This window comes from Phyllobates terribilis, unplaced genomic scaffold (genome assembly GCF_046119375.1).
Source record: "Phyllobates terribilis strain yellow unplaced genomic scaffold, ASM4611937v1 Scaffold_2__4_contigs__length_985480577, whole genome shotgun sequence".
Taxonomy (NCBI): domain Eukaryota; kingdom Metazoa; phylum Chordata; class Amphibia; order Anura; family Dendrobatidae; genus Phyllobates; species Phyllobates terribilis.
The window spans coordinates 530,604,108-530,626,353 of NW_027362762.1; the positions used below are offsets into that span (position 1 = coordinate 530,604,108).

At 41.2% G+C, this 22,246-nt stretch overlaps 1 protein-coding gene across 2 annotated transcripts in view; it reads left to right on the forward strand.

The window, feature by feature from the left end:
* Positions 1-22,246, forward strand: part of L3MBTL3 (L3MBTL histone methyl-lysine binding protein 3) — a 94,192-nt gene that overhangs the window by 66,291 nt on the left and 5,655 nt on the right. For both annotated transcript variants that reach the window (XM_073666096.1, XM_073666097.1), the window contains exons 16-20: positions 10,002-10,101; positions 10,179-10,343; positions 11,702-11,803; positions 14,039-14,094; positions 14,727-14,893. In XM_073666096.1, the coding sequence (XP_073522197.1) occupies positions 10,002-10,101; positions 10,179-10,343; positions 11,702-11,803; positions 14,039-14,094; positions 14,727-14,893 (590 nt within the window). The remainder of the gene's footprint in view (positions 1-10,001; positions 10,102-10,178; positions 10,344-11,701; positions 11,804-14,038; positions 14,095-14,726; positions 14,894-22,246) is intronic.

The following is a 22,246-nucleotide window of genomic DNA, read 5'->3' on the forward strand; positions in this document are numbered from 1 at the left end:
CCGTTCCTGATGTTGCCTAATCCACTCCTGTCCTATCCTACCCTTCTACCCCCCTCTCCTTGTACCACCGAGCACTGATCAGTACTCATTCGCTCGTTTTTCGTCAGTTTTTGTCTTTTTCATGCGTCCTGCAGGCGCCGAGCGCTGATCGGTGACACAAATCACTGATCTGCACCCTTGATCGCTGTTTTCCAGGACATCTTTGTCCCGGTCTATTTTTTCGCCACTCTTCAAATCCCCCACCCCCCCCCCCCATTGCACCTCTCCGTGTGCGTCTTACAGCCACCGATCCGCTGATCAGATGAACACCACTTATAAGCACCCGTGCTCACTTTTGGCAAAGCCTTTTTTTTTTTTTTTTTATCCCCCTTTTTGCACTACAGCCGTTGAGCGCTGACCACTGACGCACATCAGTGATCGGCCTCCGGTTGTTTTTTTGTGAAAAAAAAAAAAGAATCAAAAGAAATAATTTAGTTGATAGGATTAGATTAGATACAGTAAAAATATACTGTAGTACAGTATTTTGTACTGAATTTATTTAGGGTTAACGGAAAAAAATAATCCCATCCGTGCTTGCATCTTACAGCCGTTGAGCGCTGATCGCTGACACACATTGTTGATTTTTTTTTATTGTGTGTGTGCATGAAAAAAGAGTAAAAAAATAATTTAGATTAATTGATAGGAATAGATTAGGGACAGTAAAAATATACCGTAGTGATCGACATCTACTGCCGTATTTTCTTACTGAATTGGAAAAAAAGAATCACATCTCTGCATGCGTCCTACAGCCGTCGATTGCTGACTCACATCAGTGATCAGCCTCCAGTTGCTTTTTTTTGGGGGTGTGTGAAAAAAAGAATTAAAAAAAATTTTGATTAGTTGATAGGACTAGATTAGGGGCAATAAAAATATACTGTAGTAATTTGGCAACTAATACTGTATTTTTTACTGAATTGAGTCAGATAATTGCAATCGCTCAGTAATTTTTTTTTTTTTTTACGGACGTCCGTTTGGTAAGGTGGTTTTTTATTTTACCAAATTTTTATATTTTTTATTCTCTTCTAAATAAAAAAAAGTTTACTCTAAGCACTTACACTCACCGCATATGTGAAAAAATATCCCGCTCTTCCCAATCACTGTATTCAGCACAGGAGGCATACGCCTTCCTTGCCTCCGACTGATAGTGAGGGACCTTCCTTTTTATTTTTCCTCTTCCTCCTTCCTCAAGTGATACTGAACCCCAACGCAGACACCCCAGGACAGAAAATTAGCCAGCGCTCACCGTTACTGACCCCGTATGGACCTCACCCCACCTGAAGATTATGAGCCACTGATTCCTGATTTTGTGGCGCAATCAAGAAACAAATTTGACACCACCAGCCTCACAGAAATAGACTTTTTCAAAATCTTTTTCTCTGAGGATTTTGTACACCTCATGGTGGCCCAAACAGATTTTTACGCCCAGCAATTTTTGGCACAAAACTGCCCTTCATCATTTACTAACTGGACCCCTGCAGATGCAGTAGAAATGATTGTTTTGTTGCCTTGTCCTTCACATGGGGTTAGTGAAGAAGCCAGAACTTCGGCAATGTTGGAGTGTTGACTGTTTTGTATATCACTCTCCAGTGTTCCGCATGGTTATGACCCATAAATGATTTGAGGCAATCCAAAAATGTTTGCATTACTAAGATAATGCACAATGTCCTCCACAAGATGACCCCAACTTTGACCGACTTTTCAAAGTTGGGCCAGTCATTGATCACTTCAGCAACTAGTTTGCTGAGGTGTACGTGCCCCAAAGGGACATCTGCGTGGATGAGTCCCTAATCCATTTCAAGGGGAGGCTCAAATTCCGGGAATATCTGCTCAGTAAGAGGGCAACATACGGAATTAAACTCTACAAGCTATGCAAGAGTACGTCAGGATACACCCACAGGTTTAGAGTTTATGAAGGGAAGGACACCCGGATTGAACCCCCTGAATTTCCCCCTGTCCCGGGAGTGAGTGGGAAAATTGTGTGGGATTTGGCACACCCAATGTTGGATCAAGGTTATCACCTCTACGTAGATTACTTTTATACCAGCATCCCACTCTTTAAGTCCCTCTCTGCGTGAGCTACCGCAGCCTGCGGTACTGTTCGCAAAAATCAGAGAGGCCTCCTTAATATGCTAATTGGGCAGCTGCTCAGAAAGGGTGAGAGCAGAGCCCAATGTAGTGACAACATGCTGGTGGTCAAGTACAAGGACAAGATGGATGTCCTTTTTCTGGCCACCATACATGGTGATGGCAGTAACCCCACCACATAGGTCACCAAACCAGACTGTGTACTGGGGTACAACAAGAACATGGAGGGAGTTGATCTCTCTGATCAAGTCCTCCAGCCATACAGTGCCATGAGCAAAGCCAATGTGTAGTACAAGAAGCTGGCCGTGCACATCGTACAGATGTACAACGCTTACATGCTATCACGATGTGCAGGTCAGACTGGTACATCATACCTTCAGTTCCAGGAGGTAGTCCTCCAGGCCCTAATCTTTGGAAGTCAGCAAGGAGAGGGCCCCAGTACTTTCGAAACTGAAGGTGCTTGTATCGTACCATGCCAACATTTCCCTGTGGAGGTCCCTCAAACCACAAAGAAAGGAAGGTCGCAAAAGAGGTGCCGAGTATGTTAGAGAAGGGGGATACGCAAGGACAACTCACGTATGCCAACCTGACGTACACTACACGACTCACGTATGCCAACCTGATGTACTCTACACAACTTTGTGTATGCCACTACATTATAAAATTCACATACCAGGAAACATTAGATCAGTTCCAAAATGTGGTCACTTATGGGGGATTTCCACTGTTTAGGTACATCAGGGGCTCGCCAAATGCAACATGACGCCCGCAGACCATTTCATCAAAGTCTGCATTCCAAAACATCACACTTTCCCTTCCGAGCCGTGTCATGCGCCCAAACAGTAGTTTTCCTCCACATATGGGGTATCGTCATACTCAAAAGAAATTGCACAACAGAATTTGGGGTCCATTTTCTCCTGTTAACCTTGTGGAAAAAAAACAAAAAACTAATATAACATTTTGTTGACTGTCGGGAGACGCACACTTCTATTGTAGGGCAATACACCCCTGTGAGGTGTGTGTGTGTAATAAAGATATATATATATATAGATAGATAGATAGATAGATAGATAGATAGATAGATACAGTATATATCTATATATAGATATATTATACATCTGATATACAGTACAGACCAAAAGTTTGGACACACCTCATTTAAAGATTTTTCTGTATTTTCATGACTATGAAAATTGTACATTCACACTTAAGGCATCAAAACTATTAATTAACACATGTGGAATTATATACCTAACAAAAAAGTGTGAAACAACTGAAAATATGTCTTATATTCTAGGTTCTTCAATGTAGCCACCTTTTGCTTTGATGGCTGCTTTGCACAATCTTGGCATTCTCTTGATGAGCTTCAAGAGGTAGTCACCGGAAATGGTCTTCCAACAATCTTGAAGGAGTTCCCAGAGATGCTTAGCACTTGTTGACCCTTTTGCCTTCACTCTGCGGTCCAGCTCACCCCAAACCATCTCGATTGTGTTCAGGTCTGGTGACTGTGGAGGCCAAGTCATCTGGCGTAGCACCCCATCACTCTCCTTCTTGGTCAAATAGCCCTTACACAGCCTGGAGGTGTGCTTGGGGTCATTGTCCTGTTGAAAAATAAATGATGGTCCAACTAAACGCAAACCGGAAGGAATAGCATGCCGCTGCAAGATGCTGTGGTAGCCATGCTGGTTCAGTATGCCTTCAATTTTGAATAAATCCCCAACAGTGTCACCAGCAAAGCACCCCCCACACCATCACACCTCCTCCTCCATGCTTCACGGTGGGAACCAGGCATGTAGAGTCCATCTGTTCACCTATTCTGCGTCGCACAAAGACACGGTGGTTGGAACCAAAGATCTCAAATTTGGACTCATCAGAACAAAGCACAGATTTCCACTGGTCTAATGTCCATTCCTTGTGTTCTTTAGCCCAAACAAGTCTCTTCTGCTTGTTACCTGTCCTTAGCAGTGGTTTCCTAGCAGCTATTTTACCATGAAGGCCTGCTGCACAAAGTCTCCTCTTAACAGTTGTTGTAGAGATGTGTCTGCTGCTAGAACTCTGTGTGGCATTGACCTGGTCTCTTATCTGAGCTGCTGTTAACCTGCGATTTCTGAGGCTGGTGACTCGGATAAACTTATCCTCAGAAGCAGAGGTGACTCTTGGTCTTCCTTTCCTAGGGCGGTCCTCATGTGAGCCAGTTTCTTTGTAGCCCTTGATGGTTTTTGCAACTGCAGTTGGGGACACTCTCAAAGTTTGCCCATTTTTTCGGACTGACTGACCTTAATTTCTTAAAGTATTTATGGCCACTTGTTTTTCTTTACTTAGAATTTGTATTATGGCAAGAAAAAAGCAGCTAACAGTCTATTCAGTAGGACTATCAGCTGTGTATCCACCTGACTTCTGCACAACACAACTGATGGTCCCAACCCCATTTATAAGGCAAGAAATCCCACTTATTAAACCTGACAGGGCACACCTGTGAAGTGAAAACCATTTCCGGTGACTACCTCTTGAAGCTCATCAAGAGAATGCCAAGAGTGTGCAAAGCAGTCATCAAAGCAAAAGGTGGCTACTTTGAAGAACCTAGAATATAAGACATATTTTCAGTTGTTTCACACTTTTTTGTTAAGTATATAATTCCACATGTGTTAATTCATAGTTTGATGCCTTCAGTGTGAATGTACAATTTTCATAGTCATGAAAATACAGAAAAATCTTTAAATGAGAAGGTGTGTCCAAACTTTTGGTCTGTACTGTATATCAGAAAATGAAATGTAAAATTGTAAGATATAGTATAATAGGTATTATCCCCTTTATCCGCCAAGCCTGTTTCACCTTCATGACCAGGCCAAATTTTACAATTCTGACCACTGTCACTTTATGAGGTAATTACTCTGGAATGATTCAACGAATCCCACTGATTCTGAGATTGTTTTTTTTCATAACATATTGTACTTCATGATATAATTTGTTCGATATGACTTGCTTTTATTTGTGAAAAAAAAAAAGAAATTTGGAGAAAATTTAGCAATTTTCAAACGTTGAATTTTTATGCCCTTAAATCAGAGAGATATGTCACACAAAATAGTTAATAAATAACATTTCTCACATGTCTACTTTACATCAGCAGAAGTTTTGAAACATAATTTTTTTTGTTAAGCAGTTAGAAGGGTTAAAAGTTTACCAGCGATTTCTTATTTTTCAGACAAAATGTACAAAACCATTTTTTTTTAGGAACCAAATCACGTTTGAAGTGACTTTGAGTAATCCATATGACAGAAAATACCCCAAAGTGACACCATTCTAAAAACTGCACCCCTCAAAGTCCTCAAAACCACATTCAAGAAGTTTATTAACCTTTCAGGTGCTTCACAGGAATGAATGGATTGTGGAAAGAAAAAATAAACACTTGACTTTTTTTTTCACACATTTTATTTTAGACCCAATTTTTTTTACTTTCATAAGGGTAACAGGAGAAAATGGACCCCAAAATTTGTTGTGCAATTTGTCCGATGCACACCGATACCTCATATGTGTGGGGAAACCACTGTTGGGGCGCACGGTAGGGCTCGGAAGGGAAGGAGCGCCATTTGACTTTTTGAATGCAAAATTTTCTGGAATAATTAGCGGACGCCATGTCACTTTTGGAGAGCCCCTGATGTGCCTAAGCAATGGAAACCCCCCACAAGTGACACCATTTTTGAAACTAGACCCCTCAGGGAACTTATCTAGATGTGTGGTGACTGGTGAGCATCTTGAACCCCCAGGTACTTCACAGAAATTTATAACGTAGAGCCATGAAAATAAAAAAAAATCACACAAATGTTATTTTAGCTCCAAATTTTTTATTTTCACAAGGGTAACAGGAGAAAATAGACCCAAAAATCTGTTGTGCAATTTCTCCTGAGTACTCAGATACCCCAAATGTGGGGGGAAACTACGGTTTGGGCGTGGCAGGGGTCAGAAAAGAAGGAGTGACAGTTTGCAACGCAGGCTTTGATGGAATGGTCTGCAGGTGTCATGTCGAGTTTGGAAAGGCCTTGATGTGCCTAAACAGTGGAAAGCCCCCCCTCCCCCCCCAAGTAACCTCATTTTGGAAACTAGACCTCTCAAGGAATTTATCTAGACATGTGGTGAGCACCTTGAACCCACATATACTTCACAGAATTTTACAACGTTGATATGTGAAAATGAAAAAAATATATTTTTGTTTTAGTGCCAAATTTTTTAATTTTCACAAATATAGCAGGGGAAAATGGACCCCAAAATTTGTAGTATAATTTCTCCTGAGTACACCGATACCCCGTATGTCGTTGAAAAACTACTTTTGAGTCACAGTGCAAAGCTCAGAAGGGAAGAAGAGCCATATTGGAGTTCATATTTTGCTGGGTTGTTTTGACGGAACCATGTTACATTGGCAGAGCCCCTAAGGTGACAAAACAGCAGAACCCTCCATAAGAGACCCCTTTTTTCAAACTACACCTCTCAATGAATTAATCTAGGGATTAAGTGATCATATTGACACCACAGATGGGTCACAGAATTTTATATCATTGGGCAGTGAAGAAAAAAATAATTAAATTTTTACAAACAAAATTTTGTTTTAGACCCAGGTCTTACATTTTCATACTGGGAAATGAGTAAAAATGGCACCCAAATTTTTCTCACAATTTCTGCCGATATGTGGCTGTACAGTACTGCTTAGCTATACGGCGAGACTTGGGAGGGACAGAGCACTATTTGCCTCCTGAAGTGCAGATTTTCCTAGAATAATTTGCAGACTCCATATACAGAGCCCCAAAGGCTAGAAGAGCAGAGTCCCCCCTCAAGTGACCCCATTTTGAAAATTATATCCCTTTGGGAATTTATCTACAGGTGTTGTGACTATTTCGATTCCATGGGTGTTTTCCAGATACAAGCAGCAGTGGATTTTGCTGAGTGAGAATTGCAAACTGCCGTTGTAGTGACCAATACGTTGTGCCCATGTAGTGACCAGTACGTTGTGCCCAGCTCGTGCTTCTGGAGACATGTACCCATAAATTAGGCGAGCTCTTATTGCTACAGAAATTCCAAACATTTGGACGTTAACTGCAGTTTAGGCACACTGTGGTGCTCAGAAGGGAGGGGGACATTTGGATTTGGGAGTGCAGAATTTTCTGGATTTCTTTTGGGGGGTGAGGAGCCAGAGCCTTTGTGCTGCAAGTAACGTGACACCCTTATATTTCCATTGACAGATGACGGACTTGAGTGGGCTCATGTTTTTTTTGTGGATTGATTTGAAGCTTTTATTGGGAAGATTTTACATAACGTTTGAGATCACATTTATCCTCCGCTCTACTCTGAGCACTTTTATATTGTGGTTTCCATTTAAATCTCCGAATAACGTGATTCCGATGAAAACCAGAGGGATCAATTGACTATAATGAGGCACCTGGTCTCTACTCAATGCTGTCCTTCTTTTCAGAAGTACACAAAACTGTGGCCGACGGCACTTTTATGCACGCCTAAAAAGACGGACAACGCCGGATCATAGGCCAGACGGTGTCCACAGTGTCTCCATCTGCCTCATTATAGGGAATCTTCTGCCAGGCTTTCTTTCTGAATCATTTATTTCGGAGATTTACATGGAAACCCCGGTCAGCGTAGAGCGCAGGATAAATGTGAGACAAGCCTTTACCGCAATCTTTGGGAGGCAGAATAAACCAATCAACAGCAGGTGAAGAATTGGTTTTATTTATTTTTTACTCCGTTCCTTGTGCGGTATAAGTGATTAGACAACTTTATTCTTCTGGTCGGTGTGATTACAGCGATACCAGATTTATAGCTGGATTTTATGTTTCGTTGCACTAAAAGATGCTTTTTTGCTAAAACTAGTTTTTGCATCGCCATATTTTGAGAGCTATAATTTTTGCATGTTCCGGCCAACAGAGTCATGTGAGGGCTTGTTTTTTGCAGGACAAGTTAACATTTTTATTGGTACTGTTTTCAGGCACATGACAGGCAGAATGAACAAAAAACAGCAATTGTTTTTTTTTTGTCATTCCGTGTATGGTAAAATTGATAAGGCAGCTTTATTCTTTGGGTCAGTATTACAGTGATACCACATTTATATTGTTTTTTTTTTATCTTTTGGTGCTTTTACACTATAAAAATTATTTTATAGAAAAAATAATTATTTTTGCTTCGCTTTATTCTGAGAGCTATAACTTTTTTATTTTTCCGCTGATTGACCAGTATGGCAGCTTGTTTTTTGTGAGACAAAATGACATTTTCAGTGGTACCATTTTTATTTACATTTGTCTTTTTGTTTGGCGGTATGATACTAAAGCATCATTTTTTGCCTCGTTTTTTATTTATTTTTTTACAGTGTTCACTAAAGGGGTTGACTAGTTGGACAGTTTTATAGGTTGGGTTGTTCCGGACACGGCAATACCAAATATATTTACTTTTTTTTATTTATTTATTTTTTTCGCAAAAAATATTTAACAATATATTTTTCTTTTTTACTTTGTCCCACTATGGCACTTTCACTTTTTTGCTGACTGATCAAGAGCATTCCTATGCTTTACAAACTGTCAGCGCTGCATTGACAGACAAACTTGCTACCCCATGCTCTGAGCATGGTGTAGCAACTTTGCTAACTCTGGTGATCCGGATGTCGTCATGGTGACATTGGGTCACGATGGCAACGATTGGGCCACTGCGATGATGTCGCAGGTACGCCGATCCAAGGGCAGATTGGGATTTTTCCCTCTGCCTTCTCTCTAAATGCTGTAATCGATTTCGCAGCATTTAGGGGGCCAAAGTGCCGGGAGTGGTGCAGCACCGCTGCTGGCACTGAGTACCGGGTGTCAGCTGTCAGAATCAGCTGACACCCGGCGTCAATTGCCGCACAGCCCCTCTGCGCGGGCGATCGCCATGACGTATCCATACATCCAAGGTTGGTGGATTATATTTTTACCTTTTTTTTTTTTTTCTTTAACATGTTTTTATTCAATCCCTCTCCGGGGCTTTGAACATTTTATTTTCTGATTGCTGGTCTAATATCCTGCAATACTCATGTTTTGCGATGTACTAAGCTTGTCAGTGTGACACTGACAGGAGGCATATTAGACCCTACTTATGAGAGAACCTAACAGGCTACCGTACCTAGCAGACCTGGAGGTGAGCATTTGTTCTCGGGTTGACATGACCACCATCAGCACCTTGCGATTGCGTCTTGGAGGGACAGACCGGATGAGAGGGAGCACTCCTTCACTTTCACAGCCTTCTGAGTGTGGCATTCGCTATTAACTGTGGCACTTAGAAGGTTAATTAGCATGGGACAGTGCTGGTAGCAACCGTAACTGTTGCTGCAGGAGCCTACCTGTCAGTTAAGCTGAGCTCCTGCGATGATCATGCCGAGCACAGCTCCTACGCCTGCACGATCACTTGGTACGTCCATTTGAAGGAATGTCTTGCTGAGTAAGTTCTACTGGTACGTCCAGTTTTGGGAAGGTGTTTATGTCCAAAGGCCCCCTTTCACATTAGGTAGCCGTTGGCTGAATGATCATTTCACCTACCACTATCTCTCAGACTCTTCCCCCATATACAGGAACACTTGACTTCATCTAGTGCTGCTGTGTTCTCTGTAACAGAGGGTTTATCTCTGTCCTGACCAAAAGGATAGGCCATTGAAATTCAATAAGTCCCATCTATCTCTTTCCTGATATAATCTGTCAGGGAAGCGTCAGGAGACCCCCATACACATTAGACTGTCGGCTATTCCCACCAACATTAGCGGGTTCGAACAGTTTTAGTCTAGTGTGTAAAGAGCTTTAGAAGTTTAATTTAAACATGAGTTATTTTATATATATTCTAAGGGAGCCACTTTCTTCCAGGAGTTGCAGATACAGCCCCAGTTCCTGGACAAGGTTGTCCCATTGCTGGATGCAAAGGAATTGGACATGTACGTGGACCAAAATATGGCACCCATTACACGTACGTACACATGTGCATTAGTTGAGCGTAATGTATTGGATAAGTTTCCATATTTTAATATTGCTTCTATGTCATAGTCCTGTTGGCTGTCCCTACTCAGAAGTAAACCTTAATAGAGAGGGATTGTTGCAAGATCGCCTTAGTGGAGAGCGACCACTGCCATACCAGAGCACGTTAAAGGCCCGAAGACCAGGGACACCCAACCTTGTTCCTGATCCCCCACCAGATTCTCCTCAGTCCAGGTAATTTTTAAAGGGAATGTCTCATGTATTTCATTTTACTTTCATTAATTAGATTTAAACAGCTTCTAAATCGAATGGGCAAAAATATTCCAGCACTTCTTCCTACAGTCTCATCCTTTTCTTGTGTTTGTGTCATATTAGAATGACAACTGCAAAATATAGAAAGAAATCTTCTGTTTCTGTTCATGGTGTCTCTTCCTCCTCACTCTCCTGTGTCTGACATTGAGACCTCCCCCTCTGCTCTTTCTGTAGAAGAAGTTCTGAAGACTTTTTGTCATTCTGCAGAATTTTCTGGTTTTCTGCTTGTTTCTCAAATGTGGGGGCAAGATTGTATCTTATGCACTTAATATGAATGAATGATTGAAAATCAATTTATAGAGAAATGTGAAATGTATACATCGTGCCTCACAGACCTGAGAGTAACAGGAGATGCATACTGAGCTTTATCTTGCATGTGCATGATATAGGTGCTTCTCACAAAATTAGACTGTAATCAAAAAGTTAATTTATTTCAATTCTTCAATACAAAAAGTGAAACTCATATATTATATAGAGTCATTACAAACAGAGTGATCTATTTCAAGTGTTTATTTCTGTTAATGTTGATGATTATGGCTTACAGCCAATGAAAACACAAAAGTTATTATCTCCGTAAATTAGAATACTTTATAACAACAGCTTGAAAAATGTTTTTAAAATCCAAAATGTTGGCCTACTGAAATGTATGTTCAGTAAATGCACTCAATACTTGGTCGGGGCTCCTTTTGCATCAATTACTGCATCAATGCGGCGTGGCATGGAGGCAATCAGCCTGTGGCACTGCTGAGGTGTTATGGAAGCCCAGGTTGCTTTGATAGCAGCCGTCAGCTCATCTGCATTGTTGGGTCTGGTGTCTCTCATCTTCCTCTTGACAATACCCCATAGATTCTGTATGGGGTTAAAGGGAATGTGTCACCCCCTGGGAGATATCAGACCTCTACTATGGCCAAACAGGGTATAGAAAGTAAATCTATGCTTACCTGTATGGCCCATAGCAGAGGTCTGATTGCAGAGAAAAGCACTTTAATCGATTCTTTCTTCCACAGGCTTGGCACCTTTCTGTTTATTATTCCCCTAAATCCCCCGCCTCTCTGCTTAATTATCATATTCCCCCGTCCCCTGCACGTTACAGTGCCCTGTGATGTGCACTGTGCTCCCTGACTTCCCGTACATGAGCAAAGCGCCACTCACATAGAGCTCACATAGAGCCTGATTTATATATGGTTTGTTTATTATATATTAGTTTAATGGATGTATATAGCAATCTCTCCATATTACATTGATACTTTAATTCACGGTTCTTCTTTCTACTCCTTCAGAAAGTGTCCAACTCCTATAGATGAGCAGTGGGGGCAAGGCAACATGTGGGATATGGCAGAATGGCTAGAAGATGAAACGGACACAAAGCCACCAATTAAAAAGTAAGAGGTTTTTGTGTGTTTTTATATTTTAGGGACAAACATAGCAAGAGATACTAGTGATATATTTTTATACTAACTTCACTAGTATTTGTAGATTTTTTTTTTTTTTATTTTTTTTTTAATTTACAGCTGGTGAAATAAGTATTGAACACGTCACCAATTTTCTAAGTAAATATATTTCTAAAGGTGCTATTGACATGAAATTCTCACCAGATGTCTGTAACCCATTCAATCCACACAGGCAAAGAAATCAAACCATAGATATCCATAAATTATCTGTAATAATGAGAAATGACACAGGGAAAAAGTATTGAACACGCCTACTGAAATGTAATTAATACTTCGTACAAAAGCCTCTGTTGGTGATGAAAGCTTCAAAACACCACCTGTATGGAGAAACTAGTCACATGCATTACTCAGGTGTGATTTTGGTCCATTCTTCCACACAAACACTCTTCAAATCCTGAAAGTTCAGTGTGCTCCTTTTAGAAGTGTGTGTGTGTGTGTGTGCGTGTGCGCGTGTGTGTGCGTGTGCGCGTGCGCGTGTGGTGCTTCAAGCAATATTGTAGCGATCTGTCACATCCGTTTCACTCCCTTGGATCTCTTGAACCATAACCTGGTGCCTTGTGCATTAGTGTTCTTCTTTTGAACCAATCTACAGCATTTCCCCTCTCTGGCTTTTCCTAGAAGATGGCTAATTGCTCTCAGTTCTGTCAGGTGAAAACTGCTTTGTCCTGTTGCTCTCCTGTCCTCCTCCTTCACCTGGACAAAGTAGCGTTGCATCCGGTGTCTTCATTACTTCCCAAGGTGGTCTCTTTCATCTTAACGAAGAGATCGTTCTTCCTTCCCTCTGCCCTTTTAGAGAAATCCTCACACTGCTTGGACCTGGTCAGACCTGTGCATCAGTACCTGTCGGTGACAGCCTCTTTCAGACGTTTGGATTCCCTGTTTATAATTGAAGAAGGACCTCTGCCCCTAAGGCAACAATTGCCCTCTGGATTCTGTCTGCCATTCTGGAAGCTTATAAATCCAAGAACAAACCATCTTTGCCGAGGATCAAAGCTCATCCTATTCAGGCAGTGCGGCTTCCTGAGCTGTCCACAGTCAGGCTTCTACTTTGCATCCTTGTAACCCTGTGTTCACACAGTGCGTTTTTTGCTACTTTTTTATGCCAATTAAAAGCTGCAATTTACAGTACTAGCAAAAGCTTTGAGATTTCAGAAATCTCATGCACACACATTGTTTTTTCCTGACTGAATTGGAAAACTGCTGCATTTTTGAAAACTTCAGCATGTCAGTTCTTTCAGCGTTTTCGCAGCGTTTTTTCACCCATAGAAAGCAATGAGTGCAAAAAAAGGAGCAAAAATGCAGGTATCCGGTTTTGCTGCTTTTTTGGTGCAGAAAACTCAGGAACAACAAGCGCTAAACTGTATCAGCATGAAAAATGCAGCAAAATCTGCTGTTTTAAGCAGCTTCTTTACTGCCAAGAGAGCAGGTTTTGCCTGCAGGAAAAAAACACCGCGAAAATGTAACATGTGAACATAGACTTGGGTTGGTACTTGGACTTGCACGCTCACTTTCTCAAAATGTTACAAAGTTCACACTTTCGTCTTAGCGGATTCAAGTTTGTGCAGAAAGGTGCTGCAAGCAGCAGTCGCTCGGGTTGCCTCCTGAGGGATTTGCCTTACACATTCATATATTGTCCCACCCTTGGGACTGCTTTGGATCATCCCATGGTTTCTGGGTTCTCCAATAATGTGCCCAAGAAAAGTGGATTTTTGGACTTACCATGAAATCCCTTGCTGATAGCCTTCATTGGGTGACACAGTAGCCATCCTTTTGTTCCTCCTGGTGGCAGCAGTGTATACCCATGCTTTCCTGTGCCGCTCCATAAAGGCTACTTGGATTCAACAATCCTCCTCTTCTATTAAACAGCAGAGTGCAGTCATGCAGCCAAGCTCTTGAATTATGCTGTTCCCTGCGGTTTGGGCAGCATCAATCATCTGACAGGTTCCCTTTAAGGTAGTTAAAAATGATCTCTGTCCCCTGTTTCCATAAACTTGTGACATACTTTAAATGGCTTTTGACACCACAGACTAGTGCAGACCCATTAGCGCAATTTTGCAATTCCTAACCTGTGGTGTAAATGAATCTAGGGCCTCCTCCTCCTTTATAGTTGGATATTTATTATTTTGTCATAACTACCATATTTTAATTTAATAACATTTTTTATAGGGGTGCACACACGTATATCCGTCTGCAGCTGTTTAAACAAGAGACAGATGGTACAGGTATGTGTGTTTTATGTATCTATTGTTAGGGCCTTAGACTGGGTCTTCAGGGCAATGGTCAAATTTTGAGACCTTTTGTTTTCGGGTCGCACCTAATGATCTCTCAGCATTACAAATGTGATATTTGCTGGCACCTTGTAGATGCCTCGTGTGCTGCAAGTGGAATTTTCACCTTTTAAATTTGTAGCAGATTGCTAGAATCTCTGGGACCCCATCATTCTGTTTCCACTTCTTTTCTTGCTTAGCGTTGTTCTGATCAGCCGACATGGAAAAAATGATACTGAATATGTCAAGCCATGCTATGCTATGCCCCTCCTGCAAAGTTCTACCTATTATTTTTTTTATTTTTTTTTTTAAGATTGCTGGAGCTTGCAAGAAAACGCCAAATCACAAAAATTTGTAATATTTGCAATCATTGCATTCCAGTCTTCTAGCGCAAACCGTTTTACTAATCAGGCCCAATCTCTATTTTTACATTAGGCTAGCCTTTTTTTCCCCACCAAATATATATATATTTTTTTGAAATATGGTATTTGTTTCTATTTAGTGTTTTTTTTTATTTTTTTTATTATTACTTATACGACACTTTTCCCTCATTTTCATAACGCACTTGTTTTTATGTGGTTCCACAGACACTGAACTGAGTTTGGAGCAAGCCCTTCATCAGTCGGTATTTATGACATCCTTGTCCTCTGACCCTGATCATCGCATTCATCTGTGTTGGGAGAAACAGTGCCATCTGCTACCTGAAGTGTCTGCATACACAGCCAAGACTGTCAGCAAGTGGAATGCTGAAGAAGTAAGATTGTATATTTTAAAATCTGTTTGATCAAGGGTGGTTGTTAAGTGGTAAGCAGTGTTATTGGTAAATTTAGGTTGGAATGATTTGCGTTTTATTTCTGAAAAGATCTGAAACGTAGAAAAATTTGCAGTTTTCAAATTTTTTATTTTTTTTGCCCTTGAAGCAGATAGTCATGCCACACAAAATATTTAAAGGGGTATTCTCATGTTATTAAATTGCTTTTGTTATATAGCATGGAAATACTAAATTTTGCAATGGACTTGTTTTTTTTGATCTGCTGTCATTTTCCTACTGTGAGAGATTTTATCTTGCATGGTGTACAGCTTGTTGCCAAGGAGCTCGACCACCACATCCTCGCCGAGTATTCTCAGTAGATACATTTCAGGCTGAGATGTTAACTCCTAAGATATCAATCAGCTTTCTCTAACTTATTCATTTCTCTGGAGTAGTTGGCTGTTCACCTTCTCAGCTTCTGACATGTCATCAGTCCTGCAAATCACTAGCCCCTGGTCACCACTAGCAGTGTATAGAGCAGTTCTCCGCTCGCTTTCCCAAGTCGTTTGCTTGTTCAAAAACCCTGTTACCTCTGTATGTAAATATAGTTATATGTAGACTTCAGAATAATGACAGATGACGATGTGTCACAGTAGCAGGAGAAGCTACTGAGCCAGAACTGTCGCTCAAGGAGGAGTGCCTGCTGCCCCACCCCTTCCTTCCAGAAACCATAAAGTAGGGAGACTGCAGAGCTGTGTGCTGCTCAAGACACATCCTTAATAATTAACATTTATCATGTGACTTCTTTACCATGTCTACTTTATATTGCCATCATTTTTCAAACGTCCTTTTATTTTGTTAGTACATTCAAAGGCTTAAAAGTTTAACCGCAAATTTAAAAAATGTTTTAATGTAATTTACCTATTTTCAGGGACCTATTCATTTTTTTAATTATATTAAGAGGTATCTAGGTCAGAAAATCTCCAAGTAAGACCTATTTTAAAAAGTCCACCCCTGACAGTATTCAAAAGCATATTCATGAAATTAAACCCTTAAGGTACTACACAAGAAATGGAAAGAATAAAAATTTACTTTTTTTTCAAAATGTTTTTCACTTTCACAAAGGTAAATAGGAAAATCTTGATCCCAAAATATGTTATTAAATTTGTCCCAAACCTTGCAATACTCTGCATGGTTTAGGTACAAAGCATGGAAAGGAAGGTGTGCTATTTGGGTTTTGGAGATGACTGCAAGGAAAACCCCCAAAAGTGACAAGATTTTTGGAAACTTTCACAAGTTATAACGAAAGGGAAAAAATTGTAACACAGTTTCTCTTGACTACACAAGTACCCCATTTGTGGTTGGAAGTCATCATTTAAAATTTGAATTTTTCACAAAAATTTGGTTTTTCGCTGTGCATGGCAATACTGAAATGCCCAGAAAATATAGTAGACAGCTAGACAGTTGTATTTAAAATTCTGTATTATGAAGATCTCTAGTCATTGTGTGTGTGTGTGTGTGTGTGTGTGTGTGTGTGTGTGTGTGTGTGCGTGTATGTATAAATATATGTATGTACAGTACAGACCAAAAGTTTGGACCCACCTTCTCATTTAAAGATTTTTCTGTATTTTCTTGACTATGAAAATTGTACTCACACTGAAGGCACCAAAACTATGAATTAACACATGTGGAATTATATACTTAACAAAAAAGTGTGAAACAACTGAAAATATGTCTTATATTCTAGGTTCTTCAAAGTAGCCACCTTTTGCTTTGATGACTGCTTTGCACACTCTTGGCATTCTCTTGATGAGCTTCAAGAGGTAGTCAGCGGAAATGGTCTTCCAACAATCTTGAAGGAGCTCCCAGAGATGCTTAGCACTTGTTGGCCCTTTTGCCTTCACTTTGCGGTTCAGCTCACCCCAAACCATCTCGATTGGGTTCAGGTCTGGTGACTGTGGAGGCCAGGTCATCTGGCGTAGCACCCCATCACTCTCCCTCTTGGTCAAATAGCCCTTACACAGCCTGGAGGTGTGTTTGGGGTCATTGTCCTGTTGAAAAATAAATGATGGTCCAACTAAACGCAAACCGGAAGGAATAGCATGCCGCTGCAAGATGCTGTGGTAGCCATGCTGGTTCAGTATGCCTTCAATTTTGAATAAATCCCCAATAGTGTCACCAGCACAGCACCCCCACACCATCACACCTCCTCCTCCATGCTTCACAGTGGGAGCCAGGCATGTAGAGTCCATCCGTTCACCTTTTCTGCATCGCACAAAGACACGGTGGTTGGAACCAAAGATCTCAAATTTGGACTCATCAGAGCAAAGCACAGATTTCCACTGGTCTAATGTCCATTCCTTGTGTTCTTTAGCCCAAAGAAGTTTCTTCTGCTTGTTGCCTGTCCTTAGCAGTGGTTTCCTAACAGCTATTTTACCATGAAGGCCTGCTGCACAAAGTCTCCTCTTAAGAGTTGTTGAAGAGATGTGTCTGCTGCTAGAACTCTGTGTGGCATTGACCTGGTCTCTAATCTGAGCTGCTGTTAACCTGCGATTTCTGAGGCTGGTGACTCGGATAAACTTATCCTCAGAAGCAGAGGTGACTCAAGGTCTTCCTTTCCTAGGGCGGTCCTCATGTGAGCCAGTTTCTTTGTAGCGCTTGATGGTTTTTGCAACTGCTCTTGGGGACACTTTCAAAGTTTGCCCAATTTTTAGTACTGACTGACCTTCATTTCTTAAAGTAATGATGGCCATTCGTTTTTCTTTACTTAGCTGCTTTTTTCTTGCCATAATACAAATTCTAACAGTCTATTCAGTAGGACTATCAGCTGTGTATCTACCAGACTTCTGCACAACACAACTGATGGTCCCAACCCCATTTATAAGGCAAGAAATCCCACTTATTAAACCTGACAGGGCACATCTGTGAAGTGAAAACCATTTCCAGTGACTACCTCTTGAAGCTCATCAAGAGAATGCCAAGAGTGTGCAAAGCAGTCATCAAAGCAAAAGGTGGCTACTTTGAAGAACCTAGAATATAAGATATATTTTCAGTTGTTTCACACTTTTTGTTAAGTATATAATTCCACATGTGTTAATTCATAGTTTTGGTGCCTTCAGTGTGAATGTACAATTTTCATAATCATGAAAATACAGAAAAATCTTTAAATGTGTGTATATGCTATTATATTACAGTTGAAACCAGAAGTTTACATACACTATAAAAAAGACACATATGCATGTTTTTCTCAATATCTGACGTGAAATCAGAATAAACCTTTCCCGTTTTAGGTCAATTCGGATTACCATTTTTAATATTTGCCAAATGCCAGAATAACGAGAGAGAATGTTTTAAGGCATTTTTATTACTTACTGCAAAGTCAAAAGTTTACATACATTTCATTAGTATTTGGTACCATTGCCCTTAAACTGAATGACTTGGGTCAAATGTTTGGGACATCCTTCCACAAGCTTCTCACAATAGTTGGTCAGAATTTGGGCCCATTCCTCCTGACAAAACTGGTGTAACTGATCCAGGTTTGAAGGTCGCCTTGCTCGTACCTGCCTTTTCAGCTTTGCCCATAGATTTTCAATAGGATTGAGATCAGGGCTTTGTGATGGCCACTCCAAAACATTGACTTTGTTATCCTTAAGCCACTTTGTTACCATTTTGGCAGTATGCTTCGGGTCATTGTCCATTTGGAAGACCCTTTTCCGCCTAAGCTTTTACTTTCTGGCTGATGTCTTGAGATATTGCTTCAGTATTGCCACAAAATCTTCTTTTCTCATGAAGCCATCTATTTTGTGAAGTGCCTCCTGTAGCAAAACAACCCCAGAACATGATGCTGCCTCTCCCATGTTTCACAGTCGGGATCGTGTTCTTAGACTTCCAAGTTTCTCTCTTTTTCTTCCAAACTTAACGATGGTCATTATGCCCAAAAAGTTAAATTTTAGTTTCATCAGACAACAGGACATGTCTCCAAAAATTAAGGTCTTTGTTCCTGTGTGCATTTGCAAACATTAATCTGGCTTTTTTATGTTTCTTTTGGACTAATGCCTTATTCCTGGCTGAGTGGCCTTTCAGCCCATGTTGATACAGTACTTGTTTCACTGTGGATATTGACACAATCTTACCAGCTTTCGCCATCATCTTCACAAGGTCTTTTGCTTTTGTCCTTGGGTTGATATGCACATGTCAGACTAAAGCACGTTCACCTCTGGGACACAGAACCCGTCTCCTTCCTGAGCGTTATGATGGCTGGACATTCCCATCTTGTTGTACTTGCGTATAATTGTTTGTACGGATGAACGAGGCACCTTCAGGTATTTTGAAATTGTACCCAAGGATGAGCCAGACTTGTGCAAGTCCACAATTCTCTTCCTGATATCTTGGCTGATTTCTTTAGACTTTCCCATGATGCTACACAAAGAAGCAGTGTGTTTCATGTGTGCATTAAAGTACATCCACAGGTGTGTCTCTAATTAACTCAGATGTTGCTAAAAAAAACCTTCCCGAAGCTTCCAAACACATGACATCATCATATGTGCAGTCCAGAATTGTTTAAAGGCATAGTAACCTTAGTGTATGTAAACGTTTGACTTTGCAGTAAATTGCAGCACGTAATAACAATGCCTTAAAACATTCTTTTTCTCTCATTATTCTGGCATTTGGCAAATATTAAAAATTATGGAAATCCTAATTGACCTCCCTTGACCCATCCTCTCTGACCAGCAATCACCCCATTTCACTTCTCCCTATGCCTCAAAACTACTGGAACAACACGTCAATTCTGAACTGCCCTCCCACCTCTCCTCCTGCTCCCTCTTCGACCACCTACAAGCTGGTTTCCGACCGCACCATTTTACTGAAACTGCCCTGACTAAAGTCACCAACGACCTACTAACCGCCAAATCCAAGCGACACTACTCTGTCCTCCTCCTCCTGGATCTGTCATCTGCCTTCGACACAGTGGACCATTCCCTCTTACTCCAGACTCTCATCTCTCTGCATCACAGACTTGGCCCTATCCTGGATTTCCTCATACTTAACAGACCGGACATTCAGTGTCTCCCACTCACACACCACCTCCTTATCGGTGTCCGCCAAGATTCAGTTCCAGGACCCCTACTCTTTTCCATCTAATAATGTCTTTCATTATCACCTCTATGCCGACTACACACAAATCTACCTCTCTGGACCCGATATCTCCTCCCTGCTAACCAAAATCCCACAATGTCTGTCCGCTATTTCATCCTTCTTCTCTGCTAGATTTCTAAAACTTAACATGGACAAAACAGACTTTCCGCCATCTCATTCAACCCCCCCCACTGACCTATCTATCAATGTCAATGGCTTTCCACTATCCCCAAGCTCACTGCCTTGGGGTAACCATGGACTCTGAAGTGTCCTTCAAACCACATATCCAAGCCCTTTCCACTTCTTGCCAACTCCAACTTAAAAATATCTCCCGGATCTGCACATTCCTCCACCATGAATCTGCAAAAACACTAGTGCACGCCCTCATCATTTCCCGCCTCAACTACTGCAACCTCCTGCTCTGTGGCCTCCCTTCCATCACTCTCGCACCCCTCCAATCTATCCTAAACTCTGCTGCCCGACTAATCCACCTGTCCCCTCGTTATTCCCCGGCCTCTCCTCGATGTCAATCTCTTCACTGGCTCCCCATTGTTCAGAGACTCCAGTTCAAAACCCTAATCATGGCATGCAAAGCCATTCACAACCTGTCTCCTCCATATATCTCTGACCTAATCTCCCGGTATATACCCGCACGCAACCTCCGATACTCACAAGATCTCCTTCTCGCATACAAGATTTCTTCCGTGCATCCCCCCAACTCTGGAACTCTCTACCCCAACATATCAGACTCTCGCTGACTGTGGAAACCTTCAAAAGGAAACTGAAGACCCACCTCTTCCGACAAGCCTACAACTTGCAGTAACCATCGCTCCGCCATACTGTTCAACGACCAGCCCTACCCTCACCTACTGTATCCTCCCCCATCCCTTGTAGATTGTGAGCCCTCGCTCCTCGTGTACCAGTCGCCATCACATTTGTTCAAAATTATTGCAATTGTTTTTGCTATGTATACCCCTTTTTCACATGTAAAGCGCCATGGAATAAATGGCATTATAATAATAATAATTGACTTAAAATGGAAAAGGTTTATTCTGATTTCATGTCAGATATTGAGAAAAACATGCATTTGTGTCTTTTTATATAGTGTATGTAAACTTCTGGTTTCAACTGTATCAAATATATGTGTATATACACTGCTCAAAAAAGTAAAGGGAACACTTAAACAACAGAATATAACTCCAAGTAAATCAAACTTCTGTGAAATCAAACTGTCCACTTAGGAAGCAACACTGATTGACAATCAATTTCACATGCTGTTGTGCAAATGGAATAGACAATAGATGGAAATTATTGGCAATTATCAGGACACTCAATAAAGGAGTGGTTCTGCAGGTGGGGACCACAGACCACATCTCAGTACCAAGCCTTTCGAATCAGAGTGTTTCTAAGAAGTAACTTTTCTCCTTGCGGAGAGCGACATGCTAGGCACGTCAGGTGAGGAGACTTTTCAAACCGCAATGCTCCTCTGGGAAATATGCAAATTGTCTCTTCAGAGAGGAAGAGAACTTGAACTCTAGTGCCACCTACAGGAAGTAGCAATCCTAAAAGTCAATATTGATCCTTTTAACGAGCCTTGTCACATGACTTAGGATAAAAGCCAAGACCAGAAGCTCAATTTGCAGACACTGTGTTTCGGGGTACTGCCCCTCGTCAGTGCAAAGTGTGAGTTCTGTTTTGGCTGGATGAGAGGCGTCAGACCGTATATAACACTAAAGCCACACTGAGAAGTATTAAAATTCCCCCAAAAATTCAAGAAAAAACAGCAAAAAGGTCAGCAATGTTTACCTGCCCAGATCTTCAAAGCCAAATGCACTACCAGGATGCAGCAGACCCACATGAAGATGGCGGCTACACAGGTGCAAAATACTGATGAGACAATCACTCACAGCCTACCATTTCATGGATTTATACAATCCATGAAATGGTAGGCACCCTATACGGGTGCTGTTCACACTAGGGTAGTGCACCGTATATAAAAAGTAACGTTTCTCCTTGCAGAGAGCAACATGCTAAGCACGTCAGGTGAGGAGATTTTTCAAGCTGCAATGCTCCTCTGGGAAATATGCAAATTGTCTCTTCAGAGAGGAAGAAATCTTGAACTCTAGTGCCACCTATAGGAAGTAGCAATCCTAAAAGTCAATAGTGACCCTTTAACGAGCCTTGTCTTGGATCTGTGAATTTCAGGAAATTTGACTGGGT